The 27,583-nt window shown below is 42.9% G+C and overlaps 1 protein-coding gene across 3 annotated transcripts in view; it reads left to right on the forward strand.

Moving 5' to 3' along the window:
* Positions 1-1,111: 1,111 nt before the first annotated feature.
* The window catches only part of LOC143982687 (cytochrome P450 2C8-like), a 55,167-nt gene continuing 28,695 nt past the window's right edge, over positions 1,112-27,583 (forward strand). Inside the window, exons 1-7 of one of the 3 annotated variants that reach the window (XM_077481614.1) lie at positions 1,184-1,243; positions 4,604-4,768; positions 7,252-7,458; positions 11,737-11,899; positions 12,002-12,151; positions 17,028-17,188; positions 20,999-21,175. In XM_077481614.1, the coding sequence (XP_077337740.1) occupies positions 7,279-7,458; positions 11,737-11,899; positions 12,002-12,151; positions 17,028-17,188; positions 20,999-21,175 (831 nt within the window). In that variant the 5' untranslated portion in view covers positions 1,184-1,243; positions 4,604-4,768; positions 7,252-7,278. Of the gene's footprint in view, positions 1,244-4,603; positions 4,769-7,251; positions 7,459-11,736; positions 11,900-12,001; positions 12,152-17,027; positions 17,189-20,998; positions 21,176-27,583 lie in introns of all 3 variants that reach the window. The other 2 variants (XM_077481632.1, XM_077481623.1) reach the window with 2 other exon arrangements.

A 27,583-nucleotide genomic window follows, 5' to 3' on the forward strand; every position in this document is an offset into this window, starting at 1 on the left:
TCTGTATCTCAAAACATACAAATCTGTAAAAGCTTTTAAACGTCGCCTATGGAGATTTTTAAGGGTAAAAGTTTGTCATCATTCCACGAGCGGACACAAATTTGAAGCATGACATGTTGGGTTTCAATTTACTTGGTGTAACATTATCTTTCACAATATACATGAAAAAAAATGGGACAACTTTACTGTTGTTTTATTTTATATTTCATAAAAGTGTATTTTTTTCCCCCAAAAAGTACGCTTGTAAGACCGCTGCGCAAATACGGTGTGACAGAAAGTATTGCAATGACCGCCATTTTATTCTATAAGGTGTTAGAAAAAAAATTATAATACATAATGTTTGGGGGTTCTAAGTAATTTTCTAGCTTTAAAACCTGTTTTTAACTTGTGAACAACAAATCTCAGAAAGAAGCTTAGTGAAGAACGTTTGACCTAAAGAGAAAATAGCCAAGTAACATTAAATTTTGCCGGCATTCACAAAGAATGAATGTACACACAATTTCACAAAAAGCTTGGTTTAACCCCTAGGTTGATGTGTGTGTGCTAGAGATATCCACACCCAGTTTATAGAACTTGGATGTATTTCTGCTAACAACTGATAGGAGTAAGATAATTGTAATTTTTCATGAAGCTTGTCAGTCCCAGTTCACATGTCTGCAATGTGGTAAACCCTGTGAATCCTGTGTGGGTTCCCACATCGCACCTGAATCACCGGTGGTTTACACTGACATCTGTGAACCGCTGTGGGTGTAAATATAAAGTTAATGACACCCACAGATCAGTTCGCAGATCGCAGTGCAAACTGTGAAATGGTACAGGAATAGGATTGCATATGTATGAACGCCCGTGCGGACCACAATTCCAGTGCGGACCAAAAAAAAAAAGGCTCCTGCATCATTTTGGTGCGAATGCAATGCGATTTCAGCCATACATCTTTATGGCTAAATTTGCATCAGACATCGCATGTGATCTGCCTAGCAATGCCGTGCAAATCATATGCAATATCTATTATTGCACAAGTGTGTACCCAGCTTCAGTGATCTTGTACATTATGAATAGTGTTTAAGCATGTAAACTGATCTGTACCATTGTATTAACATTCCTAGAGTACTGGAGAGGGAGGAGTCCATGAAAAAATAAATAGACCTTTACACAGTGGGGGAGGTTATGTACGTGGTAGTACAGTACGCAAGGCTGTGCAGAATTTCAGGATATAGCAAACACAACCAAGCAAGCAAACGAGGTGAGTAAAAACAGAAGAAAACAAGACAGGGAACATTTGAAGCAAATTCACACTATTGTGTTGCAGTAAAATTCACATGTGCATTAGATGCACTGGTTTAATGCAGTGTCATACATTCTGGATGGATGGGTGTTGTAGCATTCAGTATAGCAATGTGCGAACAGAAATGGTACAGACACCTTTTTGGTGTGTAAAAGCCTTGAAGCAATAAATGTTAATGTATGTGTGCAAACGCACCATAGTTTTGTGAAGTTGCCATGAAGATACAAAAAATAAAAAACGTTATAGTACAATGTACAAAATGTAATGCAATTTTGGGTGTAATAGTCGTAGATTTGACTGTAAAATGTTTTAGTAGTTAACTGATAGAGCATTATGGTCTGCAAATTTCAGCGACATTTTAGCAGAAGAGCAGCACCTTTTAAAAAAAAAAAAAAAATTAATTAAATGCACGTTTTTGTATTTATTATGGGAAAATTCCCCCAGAGAGTTTTTTTAGCAGCAAAGTGAATGAATAGTAGATGAATTTGGAAAAATATGGTCTTTATTAAAAGTTATTGGCATACAATATTTCCATGATAATTAAAATATGAGCTCTAAAGGGGGCATGCCAAGAAAATGCAAACGATGCAAACACAGAATTGTACATAACATTATGTGACAAATAACGTCTAATGTACATAACATACATCTAATAATTAACATTACATGACAAATAATGTCTAATGCACAGAACATACATCTAATAAATAACAATACATAACAATGTCTAATGTACATAACATACATCTAATAATTAACATTACATGACAATGTCTAATGTACATAACATACATCTAATAATTAACAATACATGACAAATAATGTCTAATAATGTAATTATTAGATGTATGCTACGTACATTAGACATTATTTGTCATGTAATGTTATGTATAATTCTGTGTTTGCATCTTTTGCACTTTTGGGCATGCCCCCTTTAGAGCTTATATTTGAACTGTCGTGGAAATATTGTAGGCCAATAACTTTTAATAAAGAACGTATTTTTCCAAATTTATCTACTATCCATTCACTTTTATGCTAAAAAAACACTCTGGGGGAATTTTCCCATAATATATTACCCAGGGTGTGCAGCACCATTGCCTCTCCTTATATGTGTTTTTCCCATGCTATGTTTTTGCATGAATTTTTTTGCAAATGAGTCTGCAAATCATTGCAACTGTGGTCGGTGGATTGTGGGTGCAATGCCAGGCTCCTGCAGAATCTTCTCCAGCTCCCTGCCTGTAGGTACAGGCTTTCAGTTAGAGCTGGAGGAAGGGCCAATGGGCTATGAGTGTGGTGATCTCTACACTGGTATTGCATTGAAAATTACCAATTCATCTGCAGCAGTGGAAGACAAGACTTTTAGTTTAGCCAATGGGACTTGTGTCCCATTATTATTATTATACAGGATTTATATAGCACCAACAGTTTGCTATATATATATGCGGAGCTTTACCATATAAAAGAGAGACAATACAGTTATAATACAATAATCAAACCTAAGAACTCTTCTCCGCTTTTTTGCTATTTGGATGCTATTGATGAGGCCCAAAGGGTCTACGGGGGTCTGGAGTGGCTTTGCTATGATGAGCAGTTCCATCAGCGAAAAGCCGTAAGGCCTCGGCTACATTGGGACCATAAGGATATTGGGCTTTGGATGAAGCTCATGGCTCAGGCGTGGGCCCTGGGACAGCCCTTTCAGGGGGGGGGGGGGGGGGGGGCGGTGGTTCAGGTGCCGCTGGACAGTTGGCCACACACAAAAAATAACTACTGTTGGCAGTTCAACTGGGGAACGTGCCGTTTTGCCGTGGCCTGTTTCCGGCATGAGTGCTCCGGCTGCGGGGGCTCCCAAAGTTATGCCAGGTGCTTTAAAAAAGGGAAACAACAATCCAGTGAGTCCAATTCAAAAGAGAGGACCCCAGTAAACCTGTCCACGATGCTGCCGTAAGTAGGTATGCCAGTAGGGCGACGGCGGTTTTCCTTGCCGATGGCTTTGCCAGTGGCTTTTGGATTCCCTGTTCTTTACCTATGACTTTAAAATTGTATTTAAAATCCATATTTCAGTTCCCACAGGTTGTAACTGTGAAATTGGCTAAGGAGTTTGAAATGGGCAGGATGGCTGGTCCTTTTGATCAACCACCCATACCTTTGTTGCATGTGTCACCTTTGGGGGTGGTCCCTAAAAAAGAACCCAACACATTTAGGCTGATACATCATTTGTTGCATCCGAAGGGAGCTTCGGTGAATAACGCGGTTGAGCCTGATTTAACTTCAGTGTTGTATACCACTTTTGATACAGCGGTCAGTTGGGTTCAGTGGTATGGCCGGGGGGGCTGGGCATTGTTGGTAAAAACAGGTATTGAATCCGCTTTTTGTCTGTTGCCATTACATTGGAAGAGCCAACAGTTGCTGGGTTGTTTTTGGAGTGGGCAGTTTTTTATTGATCAATGTCTGCCCATGAGCTGCTTCATTTCTTGTTTTTTGGTTTTGAGATTTTTAGTACTTTTGTGGAATGTGTGGTATGGGAGGAATCTCTCAGTTCTGCATTACCTTGACGATTTTCTTTGTATCGGACCCCCAAAGTCCATGGTTTGCATGGTGCTTTTGCAGACTTTGGAAGGGATCACACAGTGGTTCGTGATCCCTCTTGTGCCCGAAAAAAACGAAAAGTCCTTCCATGGAGATTCAATTCTTGGGTATCATCATTGACACACAGGCAATGGAGTGTCAGTTGCAGTGCTTGTTGGGTAAGCTTAACTTCGCTTAATTTTGCCGGCCGCATACCTATGGGGCGCAATTTCTGCCATCGCCTTAGTCCTGCTACTTTTGGGGTGAGATTGCCGCATCACTACATTGGACTTTCAGGTGAGCACAAGGGTGTGGGAGGAGTTTTTGACTTCTTATAAAGGGAGATCCTTGTGGATGACCCCGTTGGTGTCAGCTTTTGATATTGATCTGTATACCGATGCGGCTGGCAGCTTGGGTTTTGGGGCATATATTCAGGGGGCGTGGTGCGCAGCAGCGTGGCCAGAGAAATGGCGAGCTGTGGGATTTTTGAGCAACTTGGTACTAATGGAGCTTTTCCATATTGTGGTGGCCGTAGATATTTGAGGATCTTGGTTTCAGAATCGCTTGGTTTGCTTTTATTGTGATAAAATGTGGGTGGTTGTGGTTGTGTCCAGTCTGTCTACTTCATCACCACCAGTAGTGCGCTTGCTACATCACGTTGTTCTTCGTTGTTTAAGTTTGAACTGTTTTGTGAAATCTGTGCATGTCCTGGGAGTGGAAAATTCAATTGCTGATGCTTTGTCTCATTTTCAGTGGGACAGGTTCCGGAAGCTGGCGCCGGTGGCAGAGCAGCGGGCGGTTCCTTGTCTTGCACATCTGTGGAGACTGGCATTGGGATAGCTGGTGCACTGGTGCAACGCTTGGTGAGTGAGGGTACCTGGACAGCGTACTCGTCAGTTTGGCGAATGCTCCCAATTGGTAAGTTCCATTGGCGGTTGCTCTTCGGATCAGGACAGACTTACCCCGCTGTTGTATGTTATCGGGACGGAGTTCACAGTGTGTGCATCTGTATCCAAAATGAAGTGGAGTTTGGCTGCTCTAGCTTTCCATTTCAAGCTAAAGGGCCTGCATGTTAATTTCATGGTGCAACAGGCCATGAAAGGGTTTTGTTGCAGGCGTGTGGTACCAGATACCAGGCGCCCGGTGTCATTTGAGCTGCTCTAGGAGCTGGTATGGATCTTGCCCAGGGTCTGTACCTCCCCTTATGAGGTGCAGCTGTTTACAGCAGCTTTGCCTTTGCTTTTTTTGGGGCCCTGCGGATTGGGGAGTTAATGAGCAAGAACAAGTGTAATGTGGGTGGGTTCATGTTTTCAGATGTACAGTGTCCAGCTCCATATAAAACTGACCAGTTGGGCAAGGGTGTTGCCATAACATTGTTCAAAGTGCTTCCAGAGATGGTGTGTGCGGTTCTTGCTGTGCAGCGTTATGTGCAGGTCAGGGAGGGAGTGCAGGGGCCGTTTTTGCGGCATGTGGATGGATCATCCCTGTCGTGTTTTCAGTTTGTGGCAGATTTCAAGCAGTGTTTGGTTGGGGTGGGGAGAATAGCTGTGATGAGACGTATAGCTTCCCAGTCTACTTGTTCTCCCCTGGTGCTCTTCTCCGCGGATGTGGAGAAGGCATTTGACAGGGTGGATTGGATGCTCCTGCACTCTACGATGGAGCATATAGGCCTAGGGAAGGGGATGCAATGATGGGTAGACGAGTTGTATTCAAAGCCCTCAGCTAGGGTAAAGGTTAATGATGTCCTCCCCGATGCTTTTCAGCTACATAATGGGACGCGGCAGGGCTGTCCACTGTCGCCTCTGATTATTATACTGATCTTAGAACCCCTTTTTAGAACCATCAGGACTCATCCAGATATTAAGGGCATAACCACCAAGCCACATACACATAAAGTAGCTGCATACACGGATTACCTAATCTTCTTCCTTACATCCCCCACCGTTTCACTTCCCTCGCTTATTGCAGAACTCAGTATATTTGGCCATCTCTGCAACTATAAAATGTATTGTAGTAAGTCAGAAGCTATGGGTATAGAACTACCGGCCTCGACTCAATGACAACTGACCCAATCATTTCGATTTAAGTGGACAAATTCTCACATACGCTATTTGGGACCAAATATTCCTTATAATCTCAGTAGGATTTTCGAATTGATTTATGCACCTCTTTTCGCTCAAATCGTATCTCTTACGATGGGATAAGGAAACCTTTACTTGGTGTGGACACTCAAGTATTTTAAAAATGAATGTAATGCCAAGGCTAATTTTACCTCTTTCAAATGTTACCTATTAGACTCCTCCGGGGCTACATGACAGAGCTGCGAAGGAGGTTTACACGTTTTGCCAAGACTACGCAGATCTATTCTCACACTGCCAAAAATAAGGGGGGCCTTAGGTTTCCCAGACCCGGCTAGGTATTATGAGGCTGCCCATATGACAAGGATAATGGAATGGTGTGTACAAACAGACCCCAAACTGTGGGTATACCTTGAACAGGTAGCCATAGAGTCAACACTGGCGGGTGTGCCATGGTCTCACATTCGGGTATGGCCTGCGGAAAACACTCAACACCCTACGGTGGGAGATACTTTTTAAGTGGCCAACCATCTTTTTAGAACAATGCCCTCTATTTATTCAGAGCAGAGCCCTCTCTCCCTGATATTGGGGTCTTTCGTGTTTCTCCCAGGCCTGACAGGCCCAAAATTTAATTCACTTCAGAGACAGAATATCTTTCGCTATATCCGCTTTGCAGGGAATAATAGGCTTATGTCTAGTAGGGATAAAGAGACTCGATTTCAAACTTATCTTGACTTTGAGACGAGCGCAACTGAATGCTCACCTCCGAGCGTTACCAACAGCTCACCAAACTTTACGCCAGCTCACACCGCTAGAGCAGATTTGCTTTGATGGAGAAAAAATTCCTTGACTTATAAATAAAGAATTAAAAAAAAAACACCAGATGCCGATCAGCAGACTTTTTTTTGGTCATGCCACCTCAACAGAAGCCAGATATTGGGCTGGCTTCTGATGGACCAGCTGTCATACACACGAGCCGAATGTCAGAAAACTTATATTGGACTGGCCAATACTGCCCGATATTTGGCCTGTGTATACAGCCCTTAAGTCACTGACCTACAACATGTTGGCAGCCAGTGAAGACACAACTTCTGAGCTAGGCTCTTGTCCATTAACAGTGACTCAAAAGGAATGGAGATAATAGACAAGCTTGACAACAAAACATGTAAAAAGGAGCAAATATTACTTTATTTCAAAGTGACGTGGCTCTGGCCTCTCACACGACCCAGAAGAAAGACTGGGCAAAGATGGAAATTGCATCGCTGGAGGGCTTGTTTTTTTACAACCGATTTAACCCCTTTATAACTTTGTCATGTTTTTCAGTGTCAGTGACTCCACTCTTCAGGGACAATGGAGTTTGGTGGAGTTGGGACACTCATCTTGGCTGTCTGCATCACCTTTCTCATATTTCTCCGGATATGGAATAATAGCAGCAAATTGAAGGCCCTACCTCCGGGACCAACTCCTCTTCCTCTGCTTGGAAACATTCTACAGCTGAACATCAAAGAGTTGCCTCAGTCATTCTTAAAGGTGAGGACAACTTTACTTTAATTGAACCAGTGCTTTCATCCTACAGGGCATAGAAATAAGTTCACTTAATGGTCTGCCAACCCCCTTCCCCATACACTCCTTATTAGTGGTAGACAAGTGCAACTCGTTTCACTCCGAATTCATTTTTTTTCGTCAAATTTCTGCATATTTGTTAAATATTATTGTTATTATTCAGGATTTATATAGCACCAACAGTTTACGAAACACTTTACAACATGGGGCAAGATAGTACAGTTACTATACAAATCAATACAGGAGGAATCAGAGAGCCCTGCTCATTAAAGCTTACAATCTAGAAGAGAGGTTCTCAAGTGGAACAAAAGGTAATAGCTTTGGGGGATGAGGTGATGGAGAAAATGAAAATACAGTTGTTAGGTGTGAGTAGGATAGGCTTCTCTGAAGAGAAGTGTTTTCAGGGATCGTTTAAAAGCTAATAGAGTAGGAAATAATCAGACAGATTGGGGTAAGGCGTCCCATAGGATTGGAGAGGCTCTGGAGAAGTCCTGGAGGTGAGTATGTGATGAGGGAGCTAGAAAGCAGGAGGTCTTGAGAGGAACGAAGAGAACAATTAGGTTGGTATTCAGAGATTAGGCTAGTGATATATATATATATATATATATATATATATATATATATATTTATATATTTATATATATATATATATAGTTAGTTCATTCGGAAACATCCAAATTAATGAAAGACCGCTTAACTAATTTTTCTGAAAACAAATGTTCGAAAATCCAAAAATAAGAAAGAAAATCTGTCGGAAAGTCGGAAAAATGAAAATCAGAAAGAACAAAAAACATTTGTATAATTTCTAATTTAATTAAATTATTATGTTTACTAACCATTATTATAGTTTTTTTTATTACTATTAATAATAATAAAAACTATAATAATAGTTATAAACTATTAAATTATAGGCATTGGAATTTTCTTTCAAATTTGGCTGCCTAGTATTGAACGTAACGAATACGAATTTATCTGAGTTTAACAAATAACGAATACCGCATCTATATGAATGGAACATACATAATTCAAAGTTTTCAGAATTACCGAAATAATGAATACCGCATCTATACGAATGGTTTATACTGCATTCACATTTTTTCAGAATTTATAAATTACCGAAATAACTAATTTTGAGCATAACAAATGACCTGAAACAAGAAGAATAATAGAAAAAAAGAATAAAATGAAAGTGAAAAAAAAAATACATTGTTCGTCAGTGCACATGTCTAATCAGTGGCGACTGGTGCTATATTTTTGGGGAGGGTGGCAAATAATCCACCTGTGACCCCTCCAGTCGATCAGTCAGATGGATCACCCACACCCCCCCCCCTCGGTCGCTCACAAGCCCGGACTTACTCCATCTAGGTCACGGACAGCACTTCTTCCCTGGGCTGCAACTTCACCTAGCGTCTCCTCTTCCTCGGATTGATGGTGGCTTCCCCTGTGTCTCCTCCTGCTCTGCCTCTGCTCCTCCAATATGAGTGCTTCTCCTCTCAACCGATCGGGTCTCATGACCCACTTCCCGATTGGCCAAGAGGAGAACCAAAAAGACAATAACGAATATTAATTTTCTACTGCCACACAGCTGGGTGGTACTCTGAGCCCTGAGCCCAACCTTTTTTAAAGAAAATTTGAGCCTCAGGCTGTAATCATGAGCTTCTAAAAAAAAAAAAAAATTGGAATGCATGCGTCCGGTGCCTTGCTTGGATTAGGGGGGGGCGCCCCTGTGCCACATATGGACAGGCCACCACTGCTCCTTATACTAATTTTTAATTTTCTCTCCCAAAGCTCAATTTACCCATTAGTACTAATAAAAATATCCAATTGCTCTGGGTATGGAGGAACATGTGTCCCTCTTCCTCCCCATGTTTGATGTCTAGGCAACCAATCACCAGGCCTGAGCACCATCACGTTAGTGGAGTTTGAGTTCTTAGTCCTGTGTAAGCTTCGACCTGATCTAACATAGGAATTTAACACTGGTTAAATTTTCATTGCAGTATGTAAACAAAGTAGGAGTAGGAAAGAAAAGTAAATCTGGCCTTATGTGCCCCCTCTGCCTATTTTTTTTGCATTGTGTGGGAGTGTAGCCGATCGTCTTCTTTTGTTCTAAAAGCTCGCCTTATATTAGTAGAATTTTGCTCATATATGTTCATTCTAAGAATATTTGTTCAATTTTCTAATAATTAGTGGGGACAAATTGATGTTAGATTTTGACCACAGTGATGAGAGAATTTAAAGGAGCAGGATGGAAAAAAGTTCTCGAATATACAAATTTCTAAAAGTGTATGTGTTTTAAAAAAAAAAAATTAATACTCTTGAATGACATTTATCCAGTCATCTAAAGAATTTTCATACAAATTTCATAGGAATATGTGTACAAATGTTCATTTGAAAATCTACTAGTTTATGGCAAGCTTTAGTGTAAGTAATAAGGAGCCTTTCAATTAAAGTAGATCTTTAAGCAAAACTTTTGTTTGGATAGAGTAAGAAAGGGTTAAAATCCCTGTCAGTTTTTTTTTTTCTTCCATCTGTGTCCCTTTGGGGAGATTTACCATCACTTCCTGTCCCATAGTCAAAAAAGGAAGTGAGAGGACATCCCTTGACGACCCCCAGACCACCGAAACTAGTCTCCCCATTGGAAGATTTCATTTCTATTTCTGTTCTGGGGACAACCTAAAATTTGTGATTTTCTTTTACTTTCACTTTCAACTGTAACAGTAAACAGGACAAATAGAGAGGATGGATCTCCTTATCAGGGCAAGGACCGCAATAAAATTCTAACAGGTGGTTATATCCATACCCACTCTGTCCAAAACAAAAAAAAAGTATTGCCTTTAATTACATTTTAAGTAAACCTGTTGCTTTATTCAGAATGGAATCCCACTGGCAGCAGATGAGTCATGGTAAGGACACCGTGGCCAAAAGACCACCCTGCTCCTTAACAATCAGCTACGATCGATTGAAATCAAATCATTAATTTCATACAGATGCTTCAAACATCCACATGAAAACTACCAAATTTTGTTTCATTTGTTAATGTTTGATTCAAATTAGTTGAAATTTGTTACTGTTTTATTGGGAAATTCGGATACATTTGAATTTCCAAATAGGGAAAATCTTGTCCGAATTTCAATTCAGGATGAAACGAACCACTCGTATCTAATCATGGCCCTGCCCCAACTTTTTGGAGATGTGTTGCTGCCATGAAATTCAAAATTACCTTATTTTTGTCCTTAAATATGTCCTTACATTTTCCCATATTAAACATTTGATACGTTTTCTGTTTTCTATTGTGAATAAAACATGTTTTTTGGAGATTTGCAAATCAAAATGCATTCTGTTTTTATGTATACTTTACTTTATACCAGCTTTTTTGGAATTGGGATTGTATTAATAAAATTAGGCCGCGTACACACGCGGGGACTGTTCGCTCAACTTTGTCCGTCAAACAGTTTCAGCAAACAGTCCGCTCAAAATTAGCATGGACGGACTTGCCCACACACGATGAACGAACAGTTTGCTGAAACCGTGTGCGATGACGTGAACGGCACGTACGACGGGACGGAAAATACAACGTCCTATACACTGCATTATAACTTTCGGCGTGTAAATCCTTTCTGAGCATGCGCGGAACTTAGTTTGACGAACAAGCCTACACACGAGGGGACTGTTCGCTGAAACCAAGTTTCAGCGGACAGTTTTTCGGAAATTCCGAAAAACCTTGTTCAGCAAACTGTTCGCTGAAACTGTCCGCTGAAAGCCCACACACGGGCGGACTGTCCGCCGAAACACTGTTCAGCGGACAAAGTTGGGCGAACAGTCCCCGCGTGTGTACGCGGCCTCAGTCACAGTTAAGTGACTTTGCCTAGGATGTGATGATATCAACAGTATGCTGCAGGCAATAGGAAGCATTTTCTCAATCTTGTCTCCTCCAGTGACCAGGCTGGAATGTTGTAACATTATAGCAAAATGAGAGGCCATAGCAGGAGGAAGATCTTTGTCACACATTAGTGAACACAGCCAAGGAGTGCACCATCACCGGAATTTACATAACTGTGTCATCTCTCTAAATCTGGTCTGTATGTAAGCTTCAATGAGCTCTGGTCATGAAAGCTTTAAAAATACTTCTGTGCTATTTATATAAAATGATTTTCTTTGCACTCCCTATCTCTGATTGAAACTTTTTACAGAGCCATCTATACAACAATATAAAGTACAACTTTTCTTCTTCTGATTTTGTCATAGCTTGCGAAGATCCATGGAGATGTATTCACTGTACATCTAGGGAGCATGAGTGTGGTTGTCCTACATGGATATGATGCTGTGAAGGAGGCGCTAGTAGACAATGCAGATGTCTTCAGTGATAGAGGAAAAGCACCTGTAGCTGAATTATTTTTTAAGGGCTATGGTATGTAACAGTCCCAGAGGCATGAGCCGATGTCATCATAACAGATACAACTTGAAACATTAATTTCAGGAATTCTTAAATGATGTGTGATTCCATTAATAGGAGTAATTCTGAGTAACGGGGAGCGTTGGAAACAGCTTCGTCGCTTCTCTCTCACCACGCTGAGGAATTTCGGGATGGGGAAGAGAAGTGTTGAAGAGCGGATTCTGGAAGAGTCTCAATGTCTTAGAGAGGAGTTTAGAAAAAAAGCAGGTAGGTTTAACTATAGGCTTTTCTTTAGGAAGGAAGCAGCCACAACCCTAGTAGAAGAGCCTTTACCCTTCCAGCATAGTACAGAGAAGGGCTCTTTCTCTCTGTGTTCAAGCAGTAATATCTCTACAGAGGGCTGACATGCTCCCTGCTGAGTCACAGCTAAAACTCTCCACTCAGCAAAGCTCATGCACCCTGCTGATTGGAGAACTCTAGATGTGATTCATCATGGGCATTAGACACCTGCAGAGAGAGCACTGCTTCCACACAGAGAGGGTCCTTCTCTACACTTCTGATGGCTTATTTTGTTTTCATTATGGAGGGAGGGGTTCCACATTGTATCATCAGCTTATTATCGATTGATCATGGAGCATGTGAATGACTCACCCAAGACAGAGGCTTTTGGAGGGGACTAAATGCTAGCCTATTGCTTACCGACTATGGGCCCTGTTATTTGAGGGAGCTACAAGCATTTAGGAAGATGTTTGGTTATGTAATACAAATGGAAATTTTTAAGGATGCCATGATGGTCTCTGTCAGCTTGGGACTCAGTAGACAGGTGTATGTGAAAGGAACGTTGTTAATGAGATCTGAAAAAGTCCTGGGTCTCCTGTTGTCTATTAGTCTGAAGAGCCTTTCACCCACTGTTAATTGTGCTAATTAACAAACCTATTGTCTCCTAGCAAACTATTAGGCGATGTGTTTACACTTGTAATAACATGTATTGTACTTTGTGAGCCTTGGGCCAGGAGTTTCCAGGTGGTTAATTATTGTAATGTGTATACTATATGTTAGGTTGTCGTAATTATATTCCTGGTTACAGTTTGTATTGTTAGGGTAATATGATCGGGGAGGAGGGTCCTCTTGTGGTATATAAGTTTGTTCAATAAAAGTTTCCAATTTAGCAGCCAAACGAGTCCTGCCTAGTTCTTGGCTGCAATATGCGGCTATAATAGCTGATATCTATGTTCAGACTGGAGGAAGCTGTATACAGACAGAAGCATTCAAGCGGAGTGTGGGACATTCCATTAAATAAGTGGCAGCAGTGGGATGGGTGAAAGACCATTCAGATTAGTAGACAACAGGAGACCCAGGGCTTTCCAGATCTCATTAACCTTAATAATGTCCTTTTATATTACATAACAGAACATCTTCCTAAATGTTTGTAGCTCCCTCAAGTGCCAGGACCCATAGTCAGTGTGCTAGAGGCTAGCATTCAGTGCCCTCCAAAAGCCTCTGTCCTGGGTGAGTCTATCACAGAGCGGTCACATGTAAATAATTGGCCCTGGGCGCAGACATGCATATGTAATTGCTGCATTAGTGATTACATGCAAGCAGACACAATTAGCTGCAGAAAATGTCAGCCTCCCATTGCTTTCAATGGGACTTTTGTCTGCAGATAATCACCGGGAGCTCCAGCTGGGTTTCCGGCATGTAATAGCTAACAGCTCCGTTTGTTAGTGTGAATGGGGCCTTAAGCTGGAAATTCATCCTACAATAAACTGAGATATATTTTATAGGAGTGACTACGCCCATAGCAGAATGTGGCATTAGTGAAATTTTTAGTGGAATTATCTACCCTGTAGACTATCAACTGCCATATACATAATTTATCCTTGGTTTGTTTTTAGGCCCTGTCGAGATAAGTTCACAACACTTAGGGGTCTGTTTATAAAAATGTGCTGAACAAATGCCACAAGCATTTACCCAACCATCATAAATTCTGAACAACATTTTTTTCTACGTTGATTCCCTATTTCCCCTATTCCCTATTTCCCATAATGTGTTATTTTGACCTGAAATGCCTCAGACAGGAAGATATTGCATTATGGCCACTTAATGCAGTTGACAATCATAAGAAATAAATGTATTAAAGTGGTTGTAAACCCTTAGGCCGCGTACACACGGGCGGACTGTTCGCTCAACTTTGTCCGCTGAACAGTGTTTCAGCGGACAGTCCGCTCGTGTGTGGGGCTTCAGCGGACAGTTTCAGCGGACAGTTTGACGAACAAAGTTTTTCGGAAATTCCGAAAAACTGTCCGTTGAAACTTGGTTTGAGCGGACAGTCCGCCCGTGTGTAGGCCACTTTCGAAATGAGCAAACTGTTCCCGCTCGGAGGAAAGTCTGCTCATTTCGAGCGCGTCTCCAGGTAGGCGGGGCCCGCGAAGGAGACGTTGCGGGCCCCGCCGCCTGCTATGGACTTAAAGGGGAACCCCAACGCCGAAAAAAATCGGCGTGGGGTCCCCCCAAAGTCCACAACAGACCCTTGTCCGAGCACGCTACCCGGCCGGCCAGGAAAGGGGGGCGGGCGAGCGCGCCCCCCCTCCCGAGCCGTACCAGGCCGCGTGCCCTCAACATGGGGGGTGCCTTGGGGAAGGGGGGGCCGCGCGGCCCCCCCACCCCAAAGCACCTTGTCCCCATGTTGATGAGGACAAGGGCCTCTTCCCGACAACCCTGGCCGTTGGTTGTCGGGGTCTGCGGGCGGGGGGCTTATCGGAATCCGGGAGCCCCCTTTAATAAGGGGGCCCCCGGATACCGGCCCCCCACCCTATGTGAATGAGTATGGGGTACAATGTACCCCTACCCATTCACCTGTAAAATAAAAGTACCCAAAAAAAAAACACAACACACGAGATAAAATATTTTATTGCACAGCTCCGGGGGTCTTCCGTCTTCGGGGGTCTTCTCGCCGGACTCCTCCGCTATCTTCTTGTAGCTCTTTTGCTAGCGGAGGAGTCCGGCTTTCTTCCTCCCCGCCGCCGGCCTCTTCTCCCGACTTCGGGGGTCTTGTCCCCCTCTTCCGTTCTTCTGCCGGGCCACCGCGCCTTCTTATAGCTCTTTTAGAGGCGGTGGCCTGGTCTTCTGTCGCCGCTGTCGCTGCTGTCGCCTTCCGGTCGCCTTCCGGTCGCCTTCCGTTCTTCTTCTTGTTCTTCTTCTTCTTCTCCAGGAGATGTTGACACGTCGCTCTCTCCGGCCGGAATGCCAGAGCCGCGCTGTGCGGCCACTTATATAGTGACAATGGGGCGGTGTCACATGGTATATGTCACATGGGTTGGTCACATGGGTTGATGTCACATGGGGACAATGACATCGTAAGGGGGCGGGGTCACCATGTGACCAACCCATGTGACATATACCATGTGACACCGCCCCATTGTCACTATATAAGTGGCCGCACAGCGCGGCTCTGGCATTCCGGACGGAGAGAGCGACGTGTCAACATCTCCTGGAGAAGAAGAAGAACAACAAGAAGAACGGAAGGCGACCGGAAGGCGACAGCGGCGACAGAAGACCGGGCCACCGCCTCTAAAAGAGCTATAAGAAGGCGCGGTGGCTCGGCAGAAGAACGGAAGGCGGCGGCGACAGAAGACCGGGCCACCGCCTGTAAAAGAGCTATAAGAAGGCGCGGTGGCCCGGCAGAAGAACCGAAGAGGGGGACAAGACCCCCGAAGTCGGGAGAAGAGGCCGGCGGCGGGGAGGAAGAAAGCCGGACTCCTCCGCTAGCAAAAGAGCTACAAGAAGATAGCGGAGGAGTCCGGCGAGAAGACCCCCGAAGACGGAAGACCCCGGAGCTGTGCAATAAAATATTTTATCTCGTGTGTTGTGTTTTTTTTTTGGGTACTTTTATTTTACAGGTGAATGGGTAGGGGTACATTGTACCCCATACTCATTCACATAGGGTGGGGGGCCGGTATCCGGGGGCCCCCTTATTAAAGGGGGCTCCCGGATTCCGATAAGCCCCCCGCCCGCAGACCCCGACAACCAACGGCCAGGGTTGTCGGGAAGAGGCCCTTGTCCTCATCAACATGGGGACAAGGTGCTTTAGGGTGGGGGGGCCGCGCGGCCCCCCCTTCCCCAAGGCACCCCCCATGTTGAGGGCACGCGGCACGGCTCGGGAGGGGGGCGCGCTCGCTCGCCCCCCTTTCCTGGCCGGCCGGGTAGCGTGCTCGGACAAGGGTCTGTTGTGGACTTTGGGGGGACCCCCACGCCGATTTTTTTCGGCGTTGGGGTTTCCCTTTAAGTACATTCCAGGCGGCGGAGCCCGCGACGTCTCCGTCGCGGGCCCCGCCTACCTGCACACGCGCTCGAAATGAGCGGACTGTTGCCTCGTGTGTGGGTGAGTCCGTTCATTTCAAAAGTTGCGCGGACTTAGTACGACGAACAAAGTTTGCCGTATTTGTCCGCTCAAAAAGTGCCGTGTGTGGGCATGTTCGTTCATTCAAAAGTTTGAGCGGACTGTTTGACGAACTTAGTTTCGGCAGACAGTCCCCGCGTGTGTACGCGGCCTAACAACACACTTTACCTATAGGTAAGTCTAGATTAAGGCTTACCTGTAGGTCCAAGAAATATCTCCTAAACCTACACGGTTTAGAAGATATTTGCCGAAAGACAGGCACCGCTGTCTACGGCGCATGCACCTTAGACAGTGGTGCGCAGGCGCACTGAGCGCGGCACTGTCAACGACGAATATGCCGCGCGTGGCGGCTCCCGTACGCATGCGTGGGAGTGACGTCATTGCGGCTTCGCTGAATGTCATCGGCGGAGCAACAATACCCACCGAGAATATGGATGCACCGGATTACAGGGGACAGCGGTGACATCGCTGGCTCCTGTGTCAGGTAAGTGACACATAATGGACTATGCAATGCATAGTAGTCCATAATGCTTTACCTTTGCAGGGAATGAAAGAGGAAGTATACCAATCAGTGTTTACTTCCTCTTTAAGCAAAAAAAAAAAAAAAAAACAGAAGTCAGCATTCAAGACAACTGATCAAATGATTGTGACATTCATCCAGCAGTTTTTTTCCCCTTCTAATCCACCTTAAAAAGCATGTATCATAATATTATTCAGTCTGAGAATGTTTCAATTTCCTTCCAGGTTCACCTATTGACCCCACATACCTCTTGACTCTGGCAGTATCCAACGTGATATGCTCCATCGTATTTGGTGAACGTTTTGATTACGAAGACAAGAAGTTTCTTGGCCTTCTTGCTTTGCTGAAAGAAGCCTTTGGAATAGTAAATTCATTAGCTGGGCAGGTAAACACAACATACGTGTGTCTCTATATTGTAAACCTGGACTGAAAGTAAGCTATGAATGTAAAATAATTATTGCTGGCTTCTAAGCTTTTTGAAGTTCAATCAAGTGTATAATTAATAGAGGTCGTATGGGGTTCCCAAAAGAGCATGTATTCTCATACCATCACTTCCATAATAATTCTAAAAAGGATAGAACAAAAGAAAGACATGTAAATAGCTTTTGTTTTAAGAAAGAAATTCTGGCATTACCTGACACCAACAACTACTGCTAGTCATGTTCATGGTTTCCATATCTTACACTTGTAAGAGTTTCTTACATAGTTTGGTCCCATTCTTTATACTTGTATAGCAACAGTATATCCAATCTTCTTCCAATCAACTGAGTACTAGGTTTATGAAGAAATAGGTCATTCTGTAAAGGCAGATGGCGGACCCTCTTTCTTTGTTCTGGAGATAACCAGACCATATACAGTGCCTTGAAGTTGCTTTTACCAAGGAAAGACATGCGTTGCAAGAACACAGGATCCATGCCTTCCCTACTTGCAGAACAGCAATCTGCCATGTTTACATAGGCAGACTGCCTCTGTAACAAATGATCAGCAGGTGCTTGCGGAAATGAAGCTGATCAGCTCCCGGTGTGCATAATCACAATGGGAGCAAGCCGCCAGTGGGGCACATTTGCTCCCCAGACCCGAAAGTGCAGGATTATGTAAAATTGCTATAGGGCAGTTGTGAAGTGGATAATATAGTATCCAGAAGTTGATCCCAAATGCAATATCCACAAATGGATCACAGTGATATCCACCTCCAGATAGTTATCAGAAAAGTGAAAAAATTATGTTTAAAGTACATCCACAGCATGCCAGTTCCACTATCTTGATATATACAATTCCTGGATGATCCCTTGGGAAGCATTGTTTTAGGAACCGCTATTACAGTGTTCTCCACTATCTTCTGGGTCCCATGTCAAGCAGCCGAGAAGCTGCCCTGCTGCATTGTGAATACAGGAGGTCGTCCACTCAGCACTGGTGCCATTGGGAGAGTGCTTTACATTTTCCCAATGGATGCAAAGTTTTCCCTGATTAGATGTGGTAGAGAGCAAGCAAGGTATGCAGCCATACAAAAGTAACTATACAGAGAGGAACGTATTACAGTGGAGTCAACATTTATTGGAAGATGAGGATGCACAAGATGTCACAAGGTGACCAGTGGGAGCAATGGAGGTAATACAGTCCATGTCTGTTTTGTTGAATCTCAGATGCCACCTTTAAGAGAGCTCAATGGATGCTTTAGGATGTTGTAGCTAATTGCACAGCTCAGAAGCTTCTGCTAGTGTCATAAACTGACATAAACAGGCTTTAGGCTCAGAATACTAAGCAAGTATGTAATTTTTCCACCCTTCGCTTGATATATGGCCCTTCAGACTCAAAATGGAAGCTTCCCACTCTCCAGAACAGATAATAATCTCTTCATTTTTATAGTTTTTTCCTCTTTGGCCTATTTGTCTTTGATATACACAAAAATGTGACACCGTACATTTCATACTAATGCCTAGGTTGGGCAGTGCTTTATTGGGTAGAGTGCATACCATGTAATATATTTCTCTTGTTTTCTTTTCTTGTTCATACTTTTTTCCTTTCTGATTCCCACACCCAATTGTCAACCTGGCATATTCACCTAGGGTAACTGGTCATGAATACCTATGGTTTTCCAACATGTTCAAAGGTCTGAAGGTGACAATTTGTCTACTGATGGCTAGCATATTAAACATTTTGATTTTTGATTTTTCATAACTTTAAGCTGATCCCATGGTATGAGCATTGAGTGCCTCACATAGGAGCGATTCACTGATGTTTTCCTTCCTTGGCCGTATATTTATTTTATTTATAGTTACTTGTGTTCCTGTTTTCACCTTCATTTTTTGTTATATTTAGTTTTGATTTATTTTGTTTCCTCTCTGCCTGTTATTATTTATTTTTATATTTATATTTATTTTTAAATTTTCAATATTATGTTATTATGTATTTATTATAATTTTCTCATAATTATTTCTATTTATTTTTTCATATTCACTTTTGTTTGTATTTGTATTTATTTTTATTTCTCCTTTCATTTATTTTTTGTTTTTTTATTTGTTTTCTTGGCCCTCCTTTGCTTTCCTGCTCTACTTTTTTTTCTTTTCCCTTTTCTTGCCTTTTTTCCCCCTTTTTCCTCTTCCCTCTTTTTTCTCCTTTTTCCCCCTTTTTCTCTGATCCACCGTTTGTCATTTCCACCCTTTTTTTCTTTGTCTTTTTCCATTTTCCCCTGTTTCCTGTCTGTGCTTAATTGACATTTGCTTTTCTTTTTTGTATTTCTTTCCTTTTTCCTCCCATGGTGCTTTTCTTTTTCTTTCTTTTGTTTTCTTCCCCTTTCCCCTTCCTCTTTCCTTTTTAACATTTCTCCTTTTACTTTCATATTACTCATCTTATACCTTTCTCCCGTTCTTGCATCACTCTTCTTTGCTTTTCTCGCCTTTCCTAGTCTTGCTTCTACACACTTGCACTAATTTCTGCACTGTTGGTTAACCAATGCGGTGCCAGCCATACGACAGGGGTTTCCGTGGCGATGGCGGCCCCACAGATAGGCATCCTCCAGTCACTGTGTTGTTATGAGCTCTGTGCGCATGCACGGCATATGTGGCACTGTGATTGGTGGCCAAAGCTCCCATACAGCAAACCACTGGATCCTCGTGGTTTCTTGTTTGTGATCGAGCGCATCTGGTTGATGTGCCAAATCTATTACATGTACACTGATGCTTCACATGTGGACTGTATTCTGCAATATTATAGATTGATTACCCCAGGCTACTTTAAAGCGGAGGTCCGCCCACCGCTGCAAAAACTAAAAGCCAGCAGCTACACATACTGCAGCTGCTGACTTTTAATAATAAGACACTCACCTGTCCTGAAGTCCAGCGATGTCGGCAACGCAGCTGGTGTTTCCATCAGTTGTAGGGTGCCTGCTGACTCCATTGTGAGTAAGGGAACCCAGCAGTGTAGCCTTACGACTTCACGCCAGGAACCCTACTGTGCATGCGCAGGGCACAGCTCCTCTCTCCTACTGGCCCGGGGGCCAGTGAAGGAGGAGGGAGGAGAGGGAGCCCCAGTGATGACGCAAATACCTGCGTCTGAGGCTCCTGGAAGTGGGGACAGGATACCTGTGAAAGACAGGTATCCTGTCCCCCCGCTGCACTGAAAGGTGGTAAATGTGGCACCAGAGGGGGGAAGGAGTACGAGTGGAAGTTAAACTTTTGGGTGGAACTCCGCTTTAAGTTATTTTGCTGCCTTTTATGTTTTGATGTTTTTTGGCAGGATTCTGACGTCAGATTGACGTCACAGGGTGGGGGCGTTACCATTCTTTTTTTTTTTTCCTGCATGTTCTGATTGGTGGATAATGTATTTATTATCTGCTCTAACACTGTTGCACTTTATCACATGCCTGACGAAGGGGCCCTGCACAGCTCCGAAACGGTGCACTAAATAATAAATAAAAGAAACCTTTGGACAGAAGTGTCGATCCATGGTGTGCTGGCAAATATATACACTTACACAATGATGAGACTGAAGAAGCCCAAAATAACTGTATGCAAGTTAGATAATAGATATAATCCTGTAGTTCTGAGTTGGCAAAATGCATATAAAGCACATTTATACAACTCCGGAGAAGAACCCAACTCAAAGACAATATAAATTGCTAATTAAAAAGATAATATTTTATTGTGCTTTTCTCCTGCATATACAGATACCTTATAATTGGTTATTTTTATTTCAGCTACTAAATGCTTTCCCAAATCTTTTCCGCCATTTGCCTGGACCTCATCAAAAAGCATGGAAGAATATCATCACTTTGAAAGCATTTGTAATGGATAAGGTAAAGGAGCATCAAGAAACCCTGGACAAAAACTGTCCCAGGGATTATATTGACTGTTTCCTGATAAAGATGGACGAGGTAAGAAATGCTTATTACAAATCATATGCCAAGGGGGTTTGTTATAAAAAAATGGAGATGATGAGAAGTTTCTCTGATTCCCATAGAAATTAATCAACATATTTTGGGATTATGTAATAATTGTCTGTAGATAGCTGTAGCCTATTGCAGAAAATATGGCTATCAATAACAGAACATTGTACTATGGGCCATAGAATCACATAAAACAGAGTTAAACTCATAACTTTTATTAGTTAACCAAGGAGATTAAAATGGAAAGCTTTTAAGATGCCTCCAATCGCTTCATCACATTATATTATGTTTAACAATGAGCCATGCACTTGAATTTTAAACCTCATCTCCAACAAAAAACTTTTTCAGACTTCAATAGAGTGGAAAAGGGTTTGAAAATCTGTCCTTCGTATTTTGTTTTGATAGGTTTATATTCTAGTCTGTTCATTCTGTTGGGAGATTTTCCTTCACTTATTACCCTTGTGGCACCACAACATGTATGGGTGCCCCAAGAATAAGAAGGCACAGACATAAAGAAAAAAAAAAAAAAACTCAACAAAGTCCCCACTTGAGACATTTCCTGTTACTTCCTATCACTTCCCATCACTCACCCCTGCCACTGAGACAGAAAGTGAGAGGCAAATTCCCCAGTAGGGTCACAGGCAGCAATAAAATCAAGAAGGCGGTTCTAATTCTTCCAGGCCCAATCCAAAAAATAGGTTTCAAGCAGAACGCCAGGCATCAAAGTAATTGTTTCCTTTAGGCCCCTCCCCTACCCCAGGACAAAGCAAATGCTTTATTTATACAAATTTTCTAGCAAAATATTATGTAGTGGTCACATGACCACTCTAGTCCCATTGTCTCCTATTTGTTGTATGACAATGCAGACTATATGTCTTATGCGGCGTATACACGACCGGACTTTGACGGACTAGGTCCGACGGTCTTCCCGACGGTCTTCGCGACGGACTTTCAGCGGAGGTACGATGGACTTTCTGAACGCGTGGACTTGGCCACACACAACCGGACTAGGTCCGTTTGAAAGTCCGTTAGTTTTGAACGTGATGATGTAAACGGTACTAAACAAGGAAGTTCAATAGCCAGTAGCCAATAGCTTCCCTTGTGTCATATTTGGTCCGTCGGACTAGCCCACAGACGAACGGTTTTCCAGATTTTTAGTCTGTCTAACTTGAGTCCGTCAGATAGATTTGAAACATGTTTTATTTCTAGGTCCATCTGACTTTTGGGGTAAAAAAAGTCCGCTGGAGCCCACACGCGATCAAATTGTCTAACGGATTCCGGTCCGCCAGACCAAGTCTGTCGGAAAGTCCAATCGTGTGTACACGGCATAAGAAGTCTGTGCAATTGAAGCTGCTGTGGGCATGGCTGCTATACTGCTTGGACCAATGAAAGACCATTGGCTACAGTGACTGCATCAATACAGCTGCTGAGACTCTCACAGCCTGAAGTCCTTATTGCTGGAGGAGAGGTGCCCCATATGTACAATATGGAGCTGTAATGCACAAAAAAAAAAAAAAAAAGTGGTATCAGTAGTATCAGTAAAGAACAGTAAAAAAAAAAAAAAAAAAATAATCCAACCTGAAGTTCTGCTTTTAGCTGACCTTGGACTTTGGACCATTTAGCTATGAAAAGTTAGCCAAGTAATTGTTTGCCAATACCACCTCTACTCTACTTTATTGTTGCTCCAACTCTAGGCCTACAGATAAAATAAATAATGGCAGGGCCCTATACATAATATATTTGTTCCTTAAAGAGTAACTCCACTTTCGAAAAAAACAAACAAATCCCCCCCCCCCCCCCCGGCTTGATCTATATACATTGCAGGGATTCTAACAAACTTATATTGTAGATTTCTACCTTTTGTTATTCTAAAGCTGATTGTTTGTGTCTGTGTTCAGAGTGAATTTGAATGGGAGTGGTTTTATAATTATCAAGCAGCTGCTGCACCTGCAGGGTGAGATCATTGGCAAGGTCTGCATCCCTCTAGACGTGATTTCCCTTTGGGAGTATCTCACCAAAAATGAATTTTTTGTTGCAGGGGATGCTCAAGATCTGATTTGTATCTTAGTGCAGACATCCCAAAAATCAGTAAGCCAATCACACAAGCAGAAAATTACATTTCTGGGGACGTTCTGTACACCATCTGAGTACAGAATTCCTCCATGTAGCCATATTGCATAGCATTTTACAGAAAGTTACAACACTGCAGATTGAAAATTAAAAGATCATTTTTAATAACATTCAATTACAATATTATTATTAATATTATATTATTATTATTACTATTAATATTATTATACGCAATTTCTATAACGCCAGTTTAGCTTGTGCAGTGCTTTACAATGTAGAGGGGGACAGCAGAATTACAATACAGTTCAATACAGACGGGACAGGGGGAAAAGTATTTACAGTAGACATGTGCATTCGTTTTCGTCCGAATGCATTTTCGTCCGAATTTCAGCTATTTTCGTTTTCGTTTTGACAAACGATAACGAAAGCACAAAATCCGAAAAACGAAAGATCCGACATAAATAAATGCTTTATTTTCGTTTTCATTGTTACAACAGTTCGATATAGAATAGGAGATTCGACATGACTCTGACAACAATCTGTGTCTATAGAACCTGTGGTCGAATGTGCCTAACCTTACCTCTATTAGTCCAAGATTATATAGAGAAAATATTCGACAGAGAAAAAAGATTTGACAGAGAGAAAAGATTCTGCAAGTTAGTAGTTACTGTCCTAAAAAGTGTTTGGGGACCCGGGTCCTGCCCCAGGGGACATGTATCAATGCAAAAAAAAGTTTTAAAAATGGCTGTTTTTTCGGGAGCAGTGATTTTAATAATAATTAAAGTGAAACAATAAAAGTGTAATATTCCTTTAAATTTCGTAGGGGGGGGGGGGGGTGTCTATAGTATGCCTGTGAAGGGGCGCATGTTTCCCGTTCTTAGAACTGTCCCTGCACAAAGTGTCATTTATGCAGGAAAAAAAGTCCTTTAAAATCACTCGCAGCTATTATGAATTGTCGGCTCCGTAATACAGAGAACACTCATTGAAAGTCATTGATAAAAATAAATAAATAAATAAATAAATAAAAAAGCGTGGGGGTCCCCCAAATTCAATTACCAGGCCCTTCAGGTCTGGTATGGATATTAAGGGGAACCCTGCCTCAAATTTAAGAAAAAATTTGACGTGGGGTTCCCCCTAAAAATCCATACCAGACCCTTTATCCGAGCACACAACCTGGCAGGCCGCAGGAAAAGAGGGGGGGACGAGAGAGCGGCCCCCCCTCCCTCCTGAACCATACCAGGCCACATGCCCTCAACATTGGGAGGATGCTTTGGGGGTCTGTGACCCCTCAAAGCACCTTGTCCCCATGTTGATGAGGACAAGGGCCTCATCCCCACAACCCTGGCCGGTGGTTGTGGAGGTCTGCGGGCGGGGGGCTTATCAGAATCTGGAAGCCCCCTTTAACAAGGGGACCCCCAGATCCCGGCCCCCCCTGTTTGAAATGGTAAGGGGGTACAAAAGTACCCCTACCATTTCACAAAGAAAGTGTAAAAAATGGTTAAATAAAACAAACACACTTTTGAAAAATTCCTTTTTTAAAAATAAAAAAATAAAAAAAAGATTCCAGCGGCGGTAATCCACTCTTGCTCTCCAGCGACGGACGGTCATCTCTCCAGCGATGTCTCATCTCATCCAGCGCAGCGCAGCATCCTTCTTCTGTCTCCGTGGAGGAGACACTACAGGCATTCCGGCGGCTGACGTTTCTTATATACGGAGGGCGGGGCCACCCATCACCTGACCCCGCCCCCCTCTGACGCAAGGGGAAACCCTTCCCTGTGACGTATGGGTGACCCCGCACCCCTCTGATGTAACACAGGCAGGTTTCCGTTACATCAGAGGGGGGCGGGGTCACCCATACGTCACGGGGAACCCCGGGTTTCCCCTTTCGTCAGAGGGGGGCGGGGTCAGGTGACGGGTGGCCCCGCCCTCCGTATATAAGAAACGTCAGCCGCCGGAATGCCTGTAGTGTCTCCTCCACGGAGACAGAAGAAGGATGGAGGATTCGCTGCGCTGGATGAGACATCGCTGGAGAGATGACCGTCCGTCGCTGGAGAGCAAGAGTGGATTACCGCCGCTGGAATCTTTTTTTTATTTTTTTATTTTTAATAAAGGAATTTTTCAAAAGTGTGTTTGTTTTATTTAACCATTTTTTACACTTTCTTTGTGAAATGGTAGGGGTACTTTTGTACCCCCTTACCATTTCAAACAGGGGGGGCCGGGATCTGGGGGTCCCCTTGTTAAAGGGGGCTTCCAGATTCTGATAAGCCCCCCGCCCGCAGACCTCCACAACCACCGGCCAGGGTTGTGGGGATGAGGCCCTTGTCCTCATCAACATGGGGACAAGGTGCTTTGAGGGGTCACAGACCCCCAAAGCATCCTCCCAATGTTGAGGGCATGTGGCCTGGTATGGTTCAGGAGGGAGGGGGGGCCGCTCTCTCGTCCCCCCCTCTTTTCCTGCGGCCTGCCAGGTTGCGTGCTCGGATAAAGGGTCTGGTATGGATTTTTAGGGGGAACCCCACGTCAATTTTTTTTTAAATTTGATGCGGGGTTCCCCTTAATATCCATACCAGACCTGAAGGGTCTGGTTATGGATATTTAGGGGGAACCCCACGTCAAATTTTTTCTTAAATTTGAGGCAGGGTTCCCCTTAATATCCATACCAGACCTGAAGGGCCTGGTAATTGAATTTGGGGGACCCCCACGCTTTTTTATTTATTTATTTTTTTATTTATTTTTTTATCAATGACTTTCAATGAGTGTTCTCTGTATTACGGAGCCGACAATTCATAATAGCTGCGAGTGATTTTAAAGGACTTTTTTTCCTGCATAAATGACACTTTGTGCAGGGACAGTTCTAAGCACGGGAAACATGCGCCCCTTCACAGGCATACTATAGACAACCCCCCCTACGAAATTTAAAGGAATATTACACTTTTATTGTTTCACTTTAATCATTATTAAAATCACTGCTCCCGAAAAAACGGCCGTTTTTAAAACTTTTTTTTGCATTGATACATGTCCCCTGGGGCAGGACCCGGGTCCCCAAACACTTTTTAGGACAGTAACTTGCAAATTAGCCTTTAAAATTAGCACTTTAGATTTTGAACGTTGGAGTCCCATAGACTTTAATAGGGTTCTAAAGTATGCTATATAGTTAGCTCCGTCGAATCTTCTTTATACATTCGACAGACACCATAAGCCTTCCAAGACAGATTCGACCGTAATTCATGTGGATTTTCGGACGAATGCAATTTTTGAACGAAAAACGAAATAAATAAAAACGAATTTCGGGAGTAACTAAATAAATTAAGTTTTCGGACGAAAACGAAATTCCGAAACGAAATATTTCACTCTGCACATGTCTAATTTACAGTGCTTCACTTTTTACACATTTCATTATGTTATAGCCTTATTCCAAAATTGAATAAAAATGTAATGTATTATTTTCCTTAAAATTCTGCAAACAATACCCCATAATGACAACGTGAAAGAAGTTTGTTTGAAATGTTTGCAAATTTATAAAAAAAATAAAAAAACAAAAAATAAATAAAAAATCACGCGTACATACAGTAAGTATTCACAGTCTTTGCTCAATACTCTGCTCTGTTGAAGCACCTTTGGCCCTTTTAAATTTATATACCTAATTTCTGAGTGATGCTTGGGGCTCACATGACCGGCCAGCTCTCTCCTCCTCCCCTCCCAGCTGACATCAGTGGGGGAATCTCGGCCCCACCCGCTGCAGCTGTCAGATGGGAAGAGGAGAGAGCAAGTCAATCACGTGAGTGCCGAAAGGTGCTCAGAAATTAGACATATACTGCATTTTTTTAATAAATCACATGCACAGGTTCACACTGCATTAAGAGATAGTGATGATAGTTTAAACATGTTAGAGTGGCTTAAAGTGGTTGTCAACCCTTACACACCACTTTTACCTATAGGTAAGTATATCATAAGGCTTACCTGTAGGTACTTGAAATATCTTCTAAATCTGCACGGTTTAGGAGATATTTACCAAATACTCTTGCACCGACGTTATCAGCACATGTGTGCTAAAGAAAGGGTACGATCGTGCCTTAACCCATCAGCAGGACCGGTATCTGCTCCTTTGTGCAAGTAGGAATAGAATGAGCACTACCACAGCCTTATAAAATGACCACCAGCAGGCCACTGATGTGAATGTCTTTGACCAAACAATTGGGAAAAGACTTCCTGAGTGTGACCTGAGGGCCCGATGTTCTCTATTGGGCCCTGTGCTCACTGCCCAGCACCGTGGAGCTTTATTGGTATTTGCCATTGAACAACACAATTGTCAGGTCTGCCACTGGT

The sequence above is a fragment of the Lithobates pipiens genome, unplaced genomic scaffold (assembly GCF_037356315.1).
Source record: "Lithobates pipiens isolate NorthernLeopardFrog02 unplaced genomic scaffold, aLitPip1_a1.2 Scaffold_1, whole genome shotgun sequence".
In the NCBI taxonomy this organism is placed as follows: domain Eukaryota; kingdom Metazoa; phylum Chordata; class Amphibia; order Anura; family Ranidae; genus Lithobates; species Lithobates pipiens.